Source organism: Phacochoerus africanus, chromosome 1 (assembly GCF_016906955.1).
Source record: "Phacochoerus africanus isolate WHEZ1 chromosome 1, ROS_Pafr_v1, whole genome shotgun sequence".
Lineage (NCBI taxonomy): Eukaryota > Metazoa > Chordata > Mammalia > Artiodactyla > Suidae > Phacochoerus > Phacochoerus africanus.
The window spans coordinates 215838209-215856364 of NC_062544.1; the positions used below are offsets into that span (position 1 = coordinate 215838209).

An 18156-nucleotide genomic window follows, 5' to 3' on the forward strand; every position below is an offset into this window, starting at 1 on the left:
TGTGGGCACTTTGTTTTCCTGGCCGGTCAAGGCCGCTTGCTCAAGTCCCTTCCCTTGATCCTTTTCCAAAATGGCTATGCTCTTGTCTTCCTGTCTCAGTTTGAGTTCCATGCTTGGCTCTGCAGAGGCCGTCTGTGATCCTTGTCCATTCTTGTCCTTCAACTCATGTGGAGAGAAAATCGCAGCGTTCGCTCTCAGTGGTACCTTCTGTTAGGTTTTTCTCCCCTGTGGTGGTGGAGCAGCAGCAGTAGCCCCCCGGGCTGAGGGGGATGAAGGGGTCAGGAGAATGATTTAGCCACCTGTGCAGGACATCACAGAGAAGAGAACGAGTTTTTCACGGGGCTCTGCTGAGATTTGTCCCTCCTCCTGCTGCTCCAGATGTTTTTGCCAAAGGATCAAAATCTTAAACTCAGCCTGTCCCATCATAGAATGAATCAGAAATGCCAGAACTTGCCGAGGGAGCGGCCCAAGAAATAGCAACAACAACAACAACAATAACAACAACAAAAAAAAAGACAAAAAAAAAATGAAAGAAATGCCAGAACTGAGGAAAGTAGTACCAGGGCTGCCCTAAGAAGGAAAAAAAAAAAACAACCCCAAAACATAAAGTGTTTAAGTCATCAGATTAAAGAACTGTTTAATTGCTGTTCTGAGTTAATGGAATAGTGTCCCTGGCCAGGGTTGTCATGTGATAGTCACTGATGCAGGATTTGATGGATTAAGCCAACATGTCATTTCTGGTTCTGAACACTTTTTCTTTTGTTAGAGACACTGGGCTGTTGTTGAAATACGTGCCACATGTCTTTATATGTGGAATTTAAAGAGGCCAACCTCATAGGAACAGAGTAGAGAGGTGGTTGTCAGGGGCTGGGGACTGAGGATGCCCTTGGGGGGAGACGTTGGCCAAAGGATGCAAACCTCCGGTTATAAAATGAATACTTTCCGGAGACCTAACGTACAGTGTGGTGCCACTCCATAACAGTACTATACTTGAAATGTATCGTTGTGTACGTGAAATTAAGAGAGTAGATCTTGTGAGTTCCCATTGTGGCTCAGTGGTTAAGGAATCTGACTAGGAACCATGGGGTTGCAGGTTCGATCCCTGACCTCGCTCAGTGGGTTAAGGATCTGGCGTTGCCATGAGCTGTGGTGTAGGTCACAGACATAGCTTGGATCCTGCATTGCTGTGGCTGTGGCTTAGGCTTGGCAGCTACAGCTCCGATTAGACCCCTAGCCTGGGAACCTCCATATTGCTGTGGGTGTGGCCCTAGAAAAGACAAAAAAAAAAAAAAAAAGACCCCCCCCCCAAAATAATAATAAGAGAGTAGGTCTTTAGGGTTCTCCCCACACATACAAAAATGGAAGTACATATGTAAAAAACTTTGCAAGTGAAATAATACATTTCACCCTTTGTCATTTATATTTTTTCTTATACTTTGTATTTTTTCCAAGAGGTCATGGTACTCCTTCCCCACCTTGAAGATAATATTTCATTGTTTTCTGATATACCTTGTGGCTGATGAGAAGTCTGCTGTCCACCTAAGTTTTCCTTCTCTCTGGGGGCTTTTCATGTCCTGTAATGACATTCACTCCTGTGTGGCTAGGTTGGGTTTAGTACTTGTATTTACATTGCTCAGAATTTGCTTAATCCAGGAGTACAGCTTTATTCTTGAAAATTCTCAGATGTCATCTGACGCCTTTCTCTGATTCTCTCCATTTTCCTTTCTAACACTATTAGGTGTGTGTTGGAGCTTCTCATTCTAAACTTCATATTTCTTAATTTTTCTCCCATAATTTCTACTGCTTTCTTTTCCTTAGCTGCGTAATAGGAAATATCTTCTAGTTTACCAGTTTTTTCTATAGGTTTTTTTTTTTTTTTGTCTTTTTGCTATTTCTTTGGGCCACTTCCTCAGCATATGGAGGTTCCCAGGCTAGGGGTTTAATCGGAGCTGTAGCCGAAGCCACAGCAACGCGGGATCCGAGCCGAGTCTGCACAGCTCACGGCAACGCCGGATCGTTAACCCACTGAGCAAGGGCAGGGACTGAACCCGCAACCTCATGGTTCCTAGTCGGATTTGTTAACCACCGCGCCACGACGGGAACTCCCTTCTATAGGTTTTTAATGTGTACAGATTTTTGAATTTCAGTGACTGTCGTTTTTATTGGGTTCTCTTCCAGGCTTCTGTTTTTCGTACTATTTTTTCCACAGCCTTCTGACTTTTTTTCCTCCCTGGTGATATCCCGTTCTCATCTTGGATGTTTAGTCCTTCTTCTCCTTGGATGTTTTAAATATCTTTGTTCTAAAGTACTTTAGATCAGGGAGTTCCCGTTGTGGCTCAGTGGTAATGAACCCAACTAGTATCCATGAGGAGGTGGATTCAATCCCTGGCCTTGCTCAGTGGGTTAAGGATCTGGTGTTGCCATGAACTGTGGTGTAGGTCGCAGATGCAGCTCGGATCCTGTGTTCCTGTGGCTGTGGCATAGGCCAGCAGCTGCAGCTCCAATTCGACCCCTAGCCTGAGAATCTCCATATGCTGTGGGTGTGGCCCTAAAAAGACAAAAAATAAATAAAGTACTTTCAACCATTTTGTTAGCTCTGCTTCTTGAACTGCAGATCCTTCAGTTGGTTGAGTTTGTTGTCATTCCTTCGTGGTAGTTTATTTCTTACAGGGTCTGTAGCTTTTGCATTAGCTCCTCCTTATCAGAGGTTCTTTTCCAGCAGGGGATCAAGTGCTGCAGGTGCACCGACTTCCCTGCAGCATAGTTTTATGTTTCTTGTTGCCAGGATTCTCCAGGTTTCACTGGGATGAGTTGTCCTGTTTATTTCTCAGCTGGGGGTTCCTTCCCTATACAGGTAATGAATTCTGACTTGTCCAGGCCTGAAGTTATAATCTTTATGGGTGACTCATCTCGCCCCAGGCTCAGAGTTCATCTCCCTTGCCAGTGGCTGGAATTTTTCTGGTTGTGATTTTAGCGACAGGGCAGCATTTTGGAGCCCTCTGCTTTCTGCAGAGAGCCCTGTTCCATTGGGCAGCCCTGCGCCAGCCTGAGGCCCATCATCCATCTCTTGTCAGCACTGAGCCCTGAGCCCCGGGCCTCTGTCACGTCGCGACACGCTGGGAGCCCTTTGGCAGGAGCTCCCTCGCACTTCCTTTCTATTCTCCCCACGCCCCTCATGTGTGCAGTGCCCACCTCTCTGTTCCTGGCACCTGGGATGTCTCTGCTGAGCTCCCAGTCTTGGCTACCTCTGAACATCTTTTGTGTGTGTGTGAGTGCGTGCGTGTTTGCTATTTCTAGGGCTGCTCCTGAGGCATATGGAGGTTCCCAGGCTAGGGGTCGAATTGGTGCTGTAGCCGCCTGCCTACACCACAGCCACAGCAACTCGGGATCTGAGCTGTATCTGCGACCTACACCACAGCTCACAGCAATGCCAGATGCTTAGCCCACTAAGCAAGGCCAGGGATCGAACCCGCAACCTCATGGTTCCTAGTCGGATTCCTTAACCACTGAGCCACAACAGGAACATCTTTAAAGACTGGATTTGCCCAGAAGTTCTCTTTCTTTAGAGGAAGAGCAGAGTGCTTTCCCTGTTAGCTCCACGATCCACAATATTGTCCTGAAGCATTAGATTATTTCCGGATTTGCCTAGATCGAGCGTCTTCAAATTGGATTCTCTTTTTATACATACATGCTCCTCCAGGTTCTTTAAGCATGTATCTTTTATTCATCTTCCTAGTTTATAATCCTTAATTTAGTAGCTCCCTGTCCATGACCCTGAGCTGGAGTCCCATGGCACACACACAGGATGGGGCTGGGAAGGCGTCCTGGCACAAGACCCTCAAACACCCAGATCTTCAGGTCACTCGCACAACTCTCCCAGGGGTTAAATTAAATAACTAGTCACGGATGACATTGTTTTCCAGTGACTACAGTGACATTCAACAGAGCCTGTGTGACACAGCTGTTTCCCTCTCACTAAGAGGTGACCCTGGTTTGGTATTAATAAATTCTCTGCAGTGACTACATCTCTCTGGCAAACACATTTTCAATAGTAATTCTCCACTCAGTGTATCTACAGGAAGAGTTTTAAAAAAAATTTAGCTGAGCTTTTCACATCTTTTCTGGTTTTCTCATTGAACAGCCATTATTGTTCTATTCCTTTCCTCCCTTCCTGAGTCAGCCCCATCAGCCATCACAGTACAAACCTGAGGTCCTCAAGGGCGGACCAGCACCACAGAAGGTCCAAGTTGCTTGGAGGGGGGTGATGAGGGGGGAGTAAGGGTTTGGGTACATTTCCTTCCTCCTGGGCCTGTCAGATCACTAGGAGGGAATCCAGCTGGAAACGCACTTGCCATGCTCAACCTTCCTCTTTATGGCGGAGTGAAATGGAACTAGAAAGTTTGGGTGGCCCTTTGGAGTTCCCGTCGTGGCCCAGTAGTTAATGAATCTGACTAGGAACCATAAGGTTGCGGGTTCGATCCCTGGCCTTGCTCAGTGGGTTAAGGATCCAGTGTTGCCGTGAGCTGTGGTGTAGGTTGCAGACGCGGCTTGGTTGCAGACGTTGCTGTGGCTCTGGTATAGGCCAGTGGCTACAGCTCTGATTAGACCCCTAGCCTGGGAGCCTCCATATGCCGAGGGAGTGGCCCAAGAAATGGCAAAAAGACAAAAAAAAAAAGAAAGAAAGTTTGGGTGGCCCTGAGGCATGGGTTATAGAAGAGCCTGGCCTGTCTGAGTGCAAGGGGCTGGTGAGAATTCTGGGGGAAGGAGGAGGGAGGGAAATAAAGGAAAGGCAGGTGGGAGCAGCCTCTGGGTGCTGCTCCCTCTCTGGGGGGGGCGCTGTGTTCATGATGGCAGTGGAGTTGACCATCCAGAGCCAGCTTGCTGCTAGTGACTGGTGGAGCAGGTGTCATGGGCCTTGAGGGGGAGTGGAATAGCCTCTCAGAAAGCCTTGGCCTTTCGGACCTGCCCTGGCTGCCCTTCTGGGCTGCAGTTAGACAGGACTCTCGCAGTTGCTAAGCCTGTTTTCTTCCCCTGCACACAGGTTGCATTGGATTATGAAGCCTTCCTCTCATGCCCTTCTGTTAGTGTTTTTCATCGTTTGTTCTGAAGGAGAGGCTTCCTTAACATGGCCAGGGACCTGCAGGATCTCGTCCAGCTTGCCTCTCCAGCCGACTCCTAGCCCCCCTCTGCCCTTACCCCCTGCACCGCAGTCTTGCTGGCCTCCCTCTGCCCTCGGGCACGCTATGCCCCCCTCTGCCACAGGACCCTTGCATTTGCTCTTTTCTCTGCCCAGGATGCCCTTCTCACTCCCCTTCTATCCTGCAAACCCATTTGTGAAACAACCTAAGGCGCCCCTTCCTATTTCATTGGTTGTATATCCAACTGAAGCTCCTGGAACTGTGATTGGGATTTAACTTCCCCCAGGAACAGGGCTGCCTGGCATCCCTACTGCAGACTAAAGGTGAGAGCACCAGGTATGTCAGGACAGAGGCAGGGCGTTAACCTCCTGGTGAGATGCCATGCTTCCCTCTTTCCAGATTTCAAGGTAGAATTTTCCGTTTGAAGATGGCATATCTCGAAATAACTCCTCTTTGCATCTAGAGGGCTGATGGTTTATCATTCCAGTGTTTATAGATAAATGGAGAAGCGTCCTGTTCCATTTAGTGTTTGCTCATGTTCCTGCATGTCTGGTGGTCTCTGCATGGGTTGACATGAAGGGGTTACGTGATCCTTTGTCATGTGGATCCTTCCCATGTGATGTGAGAAGTTGGTTTCCTAGAGTCAGTCTACTTACACTGTCCTCACTTGATCTTGCCGCCTTCCTCAGCCCAGAAGAGCCTTCCCCTTGGTGTTGCTGAGGCTGCAGGACATGAACACCAGTCCCTTGCATCTTCCAAGGCCCACATCCGGTCTCCTCCGTCGTCCTCTGACCGTAGTAGCTTGCCCTCATCTCTACTTCCTTCCAGGATGTGTGTCTGTCCATTTCATTCACTTTCAACCTGGTATGTGCTGTCTCGCTGGCAGTATAGGGCTTGTGTTTGGAGAGTAAGAACTGTGTTATTTTTCTGTTTCCCACACCATGTCCGTTTTAGGGGCTCATGGTAGGTGTCGAGGGTGTATTCGTTGGTGCCATCAAGACACCCGGTAAATGCACAGAGTACTTGGTTAAGATTTTGAGACAGTGAAGAAAAGTGACGCCTCTCCTCTTTTTCTCTAGCTACAAGTTATTCCCAAACTGCGTCCCCTCCTTTGGGTTCCGCCATCTGCTGCCTCTCACAGACAGAGTCGACAGCTTCAACGAGGAAGTTCGGAAGCAGAGGGTGTCCCGGAACCGAGACGCCCCCGAGGGCGGCTTTGACGCAGTGCTCCAGGCTGCTGTCTGCAAGGTAACGTCCCTCCTGGTCCTGTCCCCTCCGGGGAGGTGGGGGAAGAGGCCTTGGTGGGGGTCGGTGGGGGTGTCGGCGCTGCCTGTGGATTTTGAGCCACCCCAGCCCGTGGCATCTGTCTGCTGTTGCATCAGAGGGTGAGCTCAGTGGACGGCGGGGGAATCTAGAGCACTTAGACCAGCTGGAGCGCAGGGCTGGCTTGGGGCTGATGTGTGTCTGTGTGAGGGTGTGGCTGTGTACAGTGGGATGTTCCCTTTGCCCGCAGACAGCTGTTCTGTGTTTCTCCACTTGGCTCTTGTACTTCTTTCCAAGAGAAAAAAAGGAAAGGTCAAGCCATATCCATAGAATCTTGTAGTGTTCCCTGGCCCAATTGTGGTGCACATTCAAGATTGCTTTAGCGGGGAATCCAGCGGAGAAAGAGAAATGCTTGTCGTCTTGAGTTTTGTTTAGCTTTGTTTTTCTCATTTCTCTGTGATACATGAATCCAGAGGGAGGACGTAGACTTAGGTCAGAAATGAACTCATGCTTTGAGAGGTCCCAATCTCAGCGAAATACATAAGTGGAATGTTGGTAATAAGTTATTCTTCAACCAATTTTCTACTGTCCAAACAGTCCCATAACAATAACAAAAGATAAAAAGAAATACCACCCTTGAATTTGCTGTCCCAACACCTACTTTAACATTTTTTCATTGTTTGCCGTAGTGGTCATCATAGACTATGCCTAACGGGTAATGCTTTCTCGAAAATCTAGGTGGGCTCAGCAAACAGGGCGGTGGTCGGGAGCCTCATGACTGGGGCGGGCTGGGTAAGGAGGTTAGAACTCAGTGTGGAGAGGCTGCGTGTCTGAGCTCAGAGAGCCTTGTCACATGTGTCACAGAATCACCTTTCCTCCTCTCAGTCCTTGACAGAAGGATAAGAGAACCACAGTTGTCTTTTTTGAACTAAAAACCCGAAGTGGTAGAGCAGGATACGGGAAAAGAAAACGGTGAAGAAAGCCACACAGCTTCCTCAGTCTCCTCTTGATCTCCCTGCCCTTCTGCCCATCCCTGTGTCCTTAGTGCCACCCTGGGAGCGATGGTCTTATAGTGGCCCCTGCCCAGCATGGCTGCAGAGCGGCCCCTGAAGCTTAGCAGCTTGAGGAGGCCAGATGGGACCCAGCCAGACCGTGTTCAGCTCTGAGTCTTTCATGGGCGTCACAGAATAGACAGGCGATGGATTAGCTTCAGAAAGAAAGAACAATGTTTTCGACCGGCATTCAGACATTGTACGACTGTGGTCATCAGAGACTTTCTGCCAAATCCACTTCTTGGTGGGAACAGATAGTGCAGGGCCCCTGTCACCTTCCCATCTTGGGAATCATTTGGGATGTCTTTTCAGGGGAGGAAATCATCTCTAAGGGCTGGTGGGGAGAGCTCGGGGACAGGCCTCCGCACTGTCCAGTGACATTCATTTCTGTTTAATTAGCTGAATCAAAGTGGCACGATGGAATGCTCAAGGTGCAGTGGTCTGTGGGAAGCTGTTGGATTCGCTCTTCTGCCCACAGAACCTTGCTGTGCCCTCCCAGGCCTGGGAAAATATCCTTCCCTTTGAAAAGGTAGTGTTTCAAGACGCGAACCTTTCAGAGGAGATGCCGGCAGATTTCTTAAACTCAGTGCCTGCGCCTGGTTGCGAGTGATTGTTGGCTGACAGGCACTTTGGAGCATGTTTGTTTTACATCTTTATGTTTGGCCTTTATGTCCTACTCGTCACCGTGGCCTTTGCCAACAGGGAGTCCCTGGAAAGTTAATACTTGCTGGGAATTCTGCAGATGGTGAGACCCCAGCCTTTCTCCTCGCCATTTCTTTTCCTTTGACAGTCTGTGTTGGGTACATATCAAGCAATTTCTTTCTCACTTGAAATCACTAATTTATAACAAATGTCATCTTCCTGGTTCACCACAGCCTTATTATAGATAGCAGCCAGGTATTAGAAATAGATTATGGCTGCCTATTGATGGAAAACTGTGCAACAGTCATACCCTTGAAGAATATTTGAGGACTTGGAGTTCCCGTCGTGGCTCAGTGGTTAATGAATCTGACTAGGAATTCTGAGGTTGCAGGTTCAATCCCTGGTCTTGCTCAGTGGGTTAAGGATCTGGCGTTGCCGTGAACTGTGGTGTAGGTTGCAGACGCAGCTCGGATCTGATGTTGCTGTGGCTGTGGCGTAGGCCAGCGGCTATAGCTCTGATGAGACCCCTAGCCTGGGAACCTCCATGTGCTGTGGGTGCGGCCCTAGAAAAGACAAAAAGACCAAAAAAAAAAAAAAAAGTGGAGTTCATGTCGTGGCGCAGTGGTTAACGAATCCGACTAGGAACCATGAGGTTGCGGGTTCGGTCCCTGCCCTTGCTCAGTGGGTTAACGATCCGGCGTTGCCGTGAGCTGTGGTGTAGGTTGCAGACGCGGTTCGGATCCCGAGTTGCTGTGGCTGTGGGGTAGGCCGGTGGCTACAGCTCCGATTCAACCCCTAGCCTGGGAACCTCCATATGCCGCGGGAGCGGCCCAAGAAATAGCAACAACAACAAAAGACAAAAAAAAAAGTAATAATAATAATAATATTAATACTTAGGATTAATTTGAAAAGGCATAGAAGGCAAGAGAGCAAGTGATAAATAGGGTCATGTGTCTACTCTGTTTTAGTCATGACCCTGTTTTGCAAACAAAAGAAAGAAAAAAGATGAAAAGATTGGAAATCAGTAAAGTGCTGACAGCAGTTGTCTTGTGATAGGATTATGTGTGGTTTTTATTTTCTTCTTGGTGTCTCTTAAATTTCCGCAGTGAATATGTATGATTTTTAAAAATTGTAATGGAACATTTCAATCATATTAAAGTAGAGAGAATAGTGAAATCAAACCCCATGGACCCATAATCCATCTTGAACAGTTACCAGTTTGTAGCCAGTCTTGTTTGGTTTGCATTCCTAACCACTTTATCCCCCGTTATATGAAGCAAATTCCAGACATCTTTTGTTTCAGTGACATTGAAATGTTTGGTGTTAGATTTCAATGAGAAATCTCTCTATGAGATTTTTAGAGTTTTTTTTAAGAGCCCAAAGCATGCCTTACTTTTTGGACTGAATTTTCCGCCTCCTCCTGATTTGCCCAGATTAAAGACCCTTCCTCTTAATCCTGCAAACTGAAGGTGACAGAGCCAGCAGGCCTGTAATCTCTGTAGTTAGAGAGGCCTCTGTACAGGCTGGAGCTGGTGGGGCCACCTGGAGAGCAGTGCTTGCTTGCTAGGCTTCCTTTGACCCCACGCCCGAGGGATGGAGCTGATAACAGGCCTACCTCACAGCCTGCAGGGGGCCCTTTGTTCTGATTTCAGTCTCACTGTAGTTTCCCTGGGATGGACTGTTGGTTACCAGCCTAAGGAACTTAGGGCTGTGGAATGTTTCCATGACGGATCTTAAATCCCACCCTGCCATTGACTTTACATTTCTTGGGAAGCTGTTCTTTGCAAAAAGGGGGAAACAGTCTGTTGCTGTTTAGGATTCTGTTTCGGATAAGCAGAGCCCTGCTTCCATGAGTGGAAGTTTGGAGTTGTCATCTTTCCTGCCAGCAGGTTGCATTGTTAGGATAGGAGACCATGCAGTGGTGTCTACAGCTAAGGACCCTTGTGTCATCAGGGCAGGCATTTTTCCCAGCATTGTACCAGCCTGGGTTGGAATGAGGAAATGCCACCCTTAATAACTTATCTTTGCCTGGAAACCTATTATTAAACCTGTTTATACTTTTTCCTGGTCAGAATAATAGTTTCTCCCATTACCACTTTTATTGTTCTCCCGGGACTCTCTAGAAGTTGCCTCTGAGTTGTTTACTCTGAAATTGTGTGGGTGGAAGTGTGATGCATGGTTCACACTGGAACCATGGCTGCTTTCCTGATCTCCCAAAATAGGAAGTGCTGGGACCTGGGGACACAGAGGGCGGGTGGCCCCCAGAGCTCTGCCCTCCAGGTTGCCAGTCACCAGATCACCACTTGGCTGTTCTCCATGCCGCTCAGGCTAAAGAAGGTCCCTGCAAGGTTAAGCCTGGCTGGGTACGTACATCCTGGCTGCACGGATTCCGTGGGCTAATTTCTCTCATCAGATCTCTGTAACCCAGCCTGTTTCCTTTTCGGCCTCAGCTTATAGCACTCTGAATTATACTCCATATCCTTCAGACAGACTCTTTTTTTTTGTCTTTTTAGGGCCACACCCGCGGCATATGGAGGTTCCCAGGCTAGGGGTCTCATCGGAGCTGTAGCCTCTGGCCTACACCACAGCCACAGCAATGCTGGATCCGAGCCGCATCTGTGACCTACACCACAGCACAAGGCAATGCCGGATCCTTAACCCACCGATCGAGGCCAGGGATTGAACCGGTGTCCTCATGGCTACTAGTCAAGTTCATTACCTCTGAGCCATGACAGGGACTCCCAGACTTTTGGTTTTAATCTTGATTATCTAATTTTGCTTTCTGTATTTTTTCTTTTCTTTTCTTTTTTGTCTTTTTAGGGCCGCACCTGTGGCATATGGAGGTTCCCAGGCTAGGGGTCTAATCAAAGCTATAGCTGCCAGCCTATGCCATAGCCACAGCAATCCAGGATCTGAGCCGCATCTTCGACCTACACCACAGCTGACGGCAATGCTGGATCTTTAACCCACTGAGCGAGGCCAGGGATCAAACCCACAACCTCATGGTTCCTGGTCGGATTCGTTGCCGCTGTGTCAGGACGAGAACTCCTGTTCTCTGTGTTATATGTTAAAGACATTGTATGTTCTCTCAGGAATAGGTGGATACATAAATCTCAAAGCAAATGAAATCAGTTTGCATGCTGAGTCAAAAGTCTTGGCATGACTTGGGTCCTTTATGCCTCGACTGGTGAAAGCTTCCTAATCTACAATGGAGACCCCAGCCCCAGAGAGGCTGGAGGAACAGCTTCCTCTGACCAGACTTTCTGCAGGAATACAGATTCCATGGGCTTCTGGAAACAACATGGTGGCTGCCCTTGTTTGAGCGTCATCCGTGCTTCAGGTGTTTTGAGTACATTCTCTCTGAGCTCACAGCATTCCTTCCTTGTATTGGTGGTGCTTATCTCCACTTTATAAGTGAGAACACTGAGTTATCACAGGGTCCCTTATACTTACTGTTGGTAAGGGGTGGAGCCAGGATTTGATCCAGACTCGGGTGAGTCTAAAGCCTGAGCCCTGTCTGTTACCTGGTACTGGGCACAACAGACCTGATTTAGAGCCACGTGTCCCAATGCCAGTGATGCCTCATTTGCTCCTAAGCGGCTCCGTGGGGCCAGCTGCCCTCTCTGGGCCTGCGTGCTCATCTGGAGGATGCAGGGAGGTAGGGCTGGAGGAGAGGCTCTCTAGGATGCCCTCCTGCCATGTGGGTCGGAGCTCCTTTTCACAAAGGGCTGGTTCCAGCCCTGTGTCCCTTTGCCAGAGCCCTTGGTTTTGCTTTCTGTCTCTCCTGGGTCAGGTTTGAGGCTCAGTCTAGGCAGGGGTGGCTGCAGATTCCAGCAGAGGGTGGGCGGTTCCCTTTTCTTGGAGGTAGGCTCAGCTATGAGAAGTCTTCATTCTGCCCCAGCCTCCCCCGGAGTGATTTGGTTTCTTTCGACTTGTTGCCTGATTTCTTTTAGACCTCAGACTTGTCGTTTTCCAAGCATGAGCTGAGAACTGTAGGAAATGGCCTTTCTTGCCTCAAGGAGAAATGGCCCCTGATGCCGTTTTGTCGCCTGACGGGGCGTCCCCACAAGTCCTGTGTGCACACAGCCTGGGATATTTATGTCTGAGCACGTGTGAGCCGTTTCTGCGAGCAGATCACACACGGTTTATGGGACTTAAGGCAGCCCACCCTGGTTGCTTTTCCCCTGGTTCAGTGTCTTTGTGAAGCCTTGTGCGAGCTTGGATTTCGCTGGGGGGCTGTGCGGGCAGGCACGAGGCCCTCACCTGTGCCCATGCGCGTTTTCGTTGGAGGTGGTAAGGGTGCTCCTTGGCTTTCTGTCTTGCAGGTGGTCGTGGTTTAATGTGTATTTTTGAATCACTCAACTGGTTTTGGTCCTTGGAGTGATGGACGTTCTGCCCATGAGCTGTGCCGTAGGCCTCTCTGCCCTGCTCCCAGCTATCGGCTCTGCAGGGTGCCAGTGAGAGTTTGCATCTCTTCTTATCCTCCAGTGTAAACTACTGTCGCCTGCTTTGAAGGGATCTGCACCCCTTGGCTCCCTTGGTCGAGATGGTGGGGTCAGGGTCGAGGGGAGACTTAGGCTGGGGAAGTTAGGACACCCCCTTTGGTGACCGAGGCTGCATTTCCATACCTGGCTAGAATGTCAGTTTCTCAAGGTATGGGCTTATTTTTGCTCTAGGTGTCCATTTGGCAAAGAGGAAAAGAGACAAAGACATGTTTACTCTTGGGCTCTCCCTGCGCTGCTCTTCCCAGCCTGCAGCCGCCCTCTGCATTCCAGCCCCTCTCTGCGTTCCAGCCCCCGTGACCCTGAGTCCACTGCTCTGACTCATGTGAGGCCCTTTGCACATGCTGTTGCCTCTCTTTGGAATACTCCTCCCCTGTATTCCTGCATTTCTTTCTTAAATGTGTAGACTCTTTTTTTTTTTTTTTGTATTTTTAGGGCCACACCTGCAGCATATGGAAGCCCTCAGGCTGGGGGTTGAATCAGAGCTGCAGCTGCTAGTCTACACCACAGCCATAGCCATGCCAGATCCAAGCCGAGTCAGAAACCTACACCATAGCTCACAGCAATGCTGGATCCTTAACCCACTGAGCGAGGCGAGGGATCGAACCTGCGTCCTCGTGGATACTACCCAGGTTTGTTACCGCTGAGCCACAATGGGAACTTCTAGACTTTATTTTTCAGGGGCAGGTCTGTGTTCACAGTAAAAGTTAACAGAAAGTACACAGACTTCCATACACCCACCTCCCCTATGTACTGCCTCCCCCACCATTCACATCCCCCACCAGAATGGTACATGTGTTATAATCAGTGAACCACTGTCGACACAACGTTCTCTTGCAAAGTCCGTCGTTGACCCTGGGTTCATCCTGGGCGGTATGCAGTCTATGGGCTTGGACAGATATGTGACAACATATCCCGCGGCATTTTCACCGCCAGTGCGTCCCTCCCTGCCTTTCTCCTTTTGTTTTAATATTTGATCTCTGCCTGCTTAGGGTTTGGCCCTCCACTTGCTTGTCTGTGGGTCAGGAAGTCTTTCCTGATGGACCCTCCTGGAAAGGACAGAGCCTCTGTGCACAAGGCCCTTGGCCATATCAATACCAGTTACATTTTCTTTTTCCTTGAGCTACTCCTTGAGGGAAGGCTGCCTCCCCTTCGAGACAGGCTGCTTCCTGAAGGCAGGGAACCACGTCTGTTTTCTCACCCCCGCACATCCCCAGCGCCGAGCTTACTGCTTGCACCCAGCAGGTTCTCCTTGAATATTTGGTGAACAGACAGATGGCTTTGTTCTCACTGATTCCTTTATACTTCTGAAGCTCCAGACCCCTACGTCTGCTTGGCTGCTTGGCTCCATCCACGCTCCTGGTTAAACCAAGTTCCATGCCATTCACATGTGCTTCACAAGTCCATTAAAGCAGAACCAGGAATTCCCATGGTGGCTCAGCAGGCTAAGAGCCCGACTAGTATCCATGAATATGCAGGTTCAATCCCTGGCCTTGCGCAATGGGTTAAGCATCCGGCATTGCTGAGAGCTGCACTGTGGGTCACAGACTGGGCTCGGATCTTGCATTGCTGTGACACCTGACTGGTACCTTAGATCGCTGTGGCATAGGCCGGCAGCTGCAGCTCTGATTCGACCCCTAGCCTGGGAATTTCCATATGCCACAGGTACAGCCCTAAAAAGAAAAGAAGGGGGAAAAAAGAACCAGAAATACTGTTACTTGGCAATACTTTCCAACTCAGGAGCATTTATTGCATGCCTAGTAAGTGCTCAATGGCAGGTATAGTGAAGAAAATTAAAGATGAGGAGAGCCCCCCCCAAAAAAAACCCCCATCCTCAGGGATCTGATTTGAGCTTGCGGATCCACTAGAAGGCAAGTTGAACAACCTATTTGTAAACATGAGATGGAACCGCGTGAAATTATTGACATTTGTCTATTCATGAAACTTGATGGTTGTCTTTCGATAGTTTCTTCTACAAAAATAGAAACCTCATGTGGTTCAGCCTCATATACTGCAAAGGTTTTTCTTTAGTGCAGATGAGACTCTCCACAGCGGCTACATCAGACATATTCTACCGCATGTTGTCGGGGCTTGGGCTCCAGAGTAATGTCTACGTCCTGAGTCACAGGCTGAGATTTCTTTTCCCTAAGGAAAGAAAGGTGACATTTTTGCCCTTCTTAAGTTGAACCACAGATAGATGTTTTTTTAAAAAGATTTTTTCATTGCATAGCTGGAGAAACAAACTAGGAATAAGAACATGTTTATTGTTACAAAGTGACGGAAATAGGCATGAATGTCCACATGACTGGGGAAAGCGGATCCAGCCTTGTTGGAACTGAGACTCCTTGGTCCCCAAGCCCAGATCTGCTGTAGGTTCTGCCCCCGCCCCGGGTGGTCACTTTGGTCCCCTTTCCTTCTTTACCCCCTAAACCAGTTCTCTCTCTCTGCTTGCCTGAAAGGTCAGCGTAGAGTGTTTTAGTTATGACTTTTAGGAATTTGTTGGGCACTTACTGTGTGCGAGATGTCCCGGTAGCTGCTGTGATGGGTGCACACATGACCGCGCCACAGCTCCTGTCCCTGTGAGCAGCACTCCCATTGGATGGCAGATGCCCGCACAGAGATCTAAGGTACCAGTCGGGTGCACAGACTCTCTAGAAGGTCTGCTCCCCTGGGACCCAGTGGTTTGCATTGCAGTGTTCTTCCCCTTCAAGCGGTCACCTTGGTCTCTCTGCCTCCTCGTGTTTTGCCCTGAGGCTCTGATGCTGATGATGTTATTGATTACCTTTGGCTGAATGTTTTGTGAGAGCCAGGCTCTATGCCAAGCATTTCACGAGCTTGCTTTACTTAATCCTTTAAAGGTGGCTTCTTTGTCCTCTTTTGATGAGGAAACAAGCCTAGAAAGGTTGAGTAACTTCTCAGAGGTCTTACAGCTAGAAATGACAAGAGCCAGAGATGGAATGGTATCCCCGCTCCCAGCTCCAAAGACGGAGCTCTTAACCTTGGCATTAGAGAGAGCCTGCTGTCTCTTGTGGCCACACAGGAGCAGAGGTGAGGGAGGGAGGAATGTGCTTCCAAAGAGGGCAAAGTCCTCATCTAAGGGGCCAGCTCGATTCCCCACGTGACCCAGTTTTCCAGTGGTACAGTCAGGACTGAGTTGGTCCTGGCGGGGGTGGGAGGGGGGATGACAGCTGCACGTGCTTCTGTTCTCTGGAGCTGAGAGTTTCCTGTTTATCAGAAAGAGTTGTGATGTGGCTCTGGCAGCCTTCGGGTTTTCTCGGGAGGCCCTGGGTACTGTCCCAAGGTGGGTGCACTGCTGGGGCCCAGCCCTCTGAGTGAGCCTGCTTATCTTTGCCCTCGACTTCCCCATCTGTGAAAAGGGAACGATGCCTTCTGCCTTCTCATACGTAATTCAGGGCGTCCTGGAATCATGGGTTCTGCTGTTCAGCTCTCACAGGTAACAGCTGTGGAGACGCTTTTTCAGATGGTGCGTCCTCTTCAGCAGTGAGGGAGCCTGTGGCTGGCGTCTCTCCAGTGACAACTGGGGCCCATGGGCTGTGTCCACATCTGGCTGCAGGGCCCAGGTGCTTGGATGACCATCAGTTTTACTTACAGATGTCAAGAACAGAGAACCCCGTCTTTTAAGGCTAGTATTTCTGTCCTCACTGAAACCACGCCCTAGACGGCATCTTTGCTAGGTCTTCCCTGTATTGACGACTGTCAACCAGAGAGAATATTATGGGCTTTGTCTCAGAACAAGCAAACCGATGTGAGAGCCAGCCACATTGTCGTGGACCCCCCCACCTGTGTCCCCTAAGGCAGCTGACGGGGACTTGAGCTTTCTCAGATTCCCAGGAATCACTGTTCCAGGCTCTCGCCTACACCCTCCCCAGGGCGTCCCTGAGCCTCTTTCTCACGTTTGCCAAGCTTTGCCCAGGGCCCTGTGTATAAACACGTCACTAGGAAATGGATCTCGGGACCCACAGGCTCAGTGGGAGCCTGTCAGAAGATTCAGCTGCCACACATAGGACATGCATGCAGGGCTGCAGGTGCAGTCCCAGCCCTGCCTTTCTCGGCAGCCAGACCGCACCCCGGGAACCACACCTGCCTCTGGGCCTGGTTAAGACTCACATGGATAGCTAGAGAGCAGAGAGGCGTGAGCAGATGGCGCGGGTCGGAAATATCCTCTGAGGAGTGGTTCGAGGTTAACCAGGAGGAAGACACGGGTTACCTGACTTCAGACATCACTACAGAGGACGGAGAAGAGGCTTCTGGCTGTTCCAGGGGCCGAGCTGGGGGTGGGGGGGCCACAGGGACGCAGGTTTGAGTTCCAGGCAAGGGAGAATTTTCTAACAGATCTCTGCTCAGCAACAGGGCCGGCTGCCAGATGTGGCAGTGAGTGGCCACAAGCCCATGTAGTGGGGACTCCAGACGAGAGGTTCCTGCACTGGATGGAGCCTGGACGAGCCAAACTCTGAGGTTCCTTCCAAACTGCAGGTGCTGCATGTTTCTGCTGAGTTGGCTTTTCTGCCCGGTGACTCCCTGGTACCTTTGTTCTGTCATGGCCCCTTCTAGCCTGTCTTCTGTGGTCTCGCTGTACCCTCTAAGCTGCATTTGTCGTGGGCCTCCGTGGCCGTGACCTCGTTTTGTGCGCCAAGCACAGCTTGCTTAGAACTGGTGCCCAGAAAAGCTTTCCTGGCTCCCTGTGGCTTCCCCACGGAGCCACCTTACCAGGCGGGTAAGAATCCAAGTGGGGCGGGACAGCTAGGTGTTCAAGGGGATGATCTGGAGGCAGGCGGGGGAGGATGGAAACCTGTCCTTGGTCCTTTGAGTGACCGTCCTCCTCTGTCAGTCCTCGTAGCCCCTGCGGGTGACTGACTCCCTCCCACCCCAGAAACCGAATGGCCCCCCAGGCTGGAGGCCCTTGTTCCCAGAGAAGTGACATCCTTACTCCCTAGTCCTCATTTCTCCCCCTGCCCCCACCTTCCGCCGCCACCAGATGTTGAACGTAAAGGGAACAGCAAGTCTGTCTTCACTCTTGGGAGGAGCCGCTTTTAATTATTTTCTCAAAGGCTTCTCGCCTGGCTTTCCATCTCCATTCCGCTTCCCCTTTTCATGGACTGCTGCCCTGAATTTGTCACTTCAGAGTCCCAAGTCCCCCAGGCTGACATCCACACCCCCCCACCCCACCCCTGGCTGCCCCCTCACACCCCCGGCCCCTTTCCCCCTCCTCCACCCTCCAGCAGCGTGTATCAGATGGTCCCCGGCCCTGCTGCCCCCTTTTCTGCGATTCCCGGTAGGTTTCTCAGCTCTCAGCACACGCCAGGTGATTTGATGAAATGTTTTCACTTGAGTGAGTCCCTTAATGCTTCCCATATTTATATGATTAAAAGAAGCTGTGTGTTAGATTCCAAAGCATATTAAATAGTTGGTGGAATTGGGAGCGATGTGATTGAAGACCTCTAGGCGTTGTGAGGGAGGTTTCTGGTACCCAGCCCTGACCTCGTTCTCGTGTCCACCTCCTGTTCCTCCCTGAGCACATGCTAGGTGCAGGGTTCTTGT

The 18156-nt window shown here is 49.9% G+C and overlaps 1 protein-coding gene across 1 annotated transcript in view; it reads left to right on the forward strand.

The window, feature by feature from the left end:
- ITGB5 (integrin subunit beta 5) overlaps positions 1–18156 on the forward strand; it is a 118957-nt gene that overhangs the window by 37308 nt on the left and 63493 nt on the right. The window contains exon 5 of the mRNA XM_047790454.1: positions 6218–6386. Coding sequence (XP_047646410.1) covers positions 6218–6386 — 169 coding nt within the window. The remainder of the gene's footprint in view (positions 1–6217; positions 6387–18156) is intronic.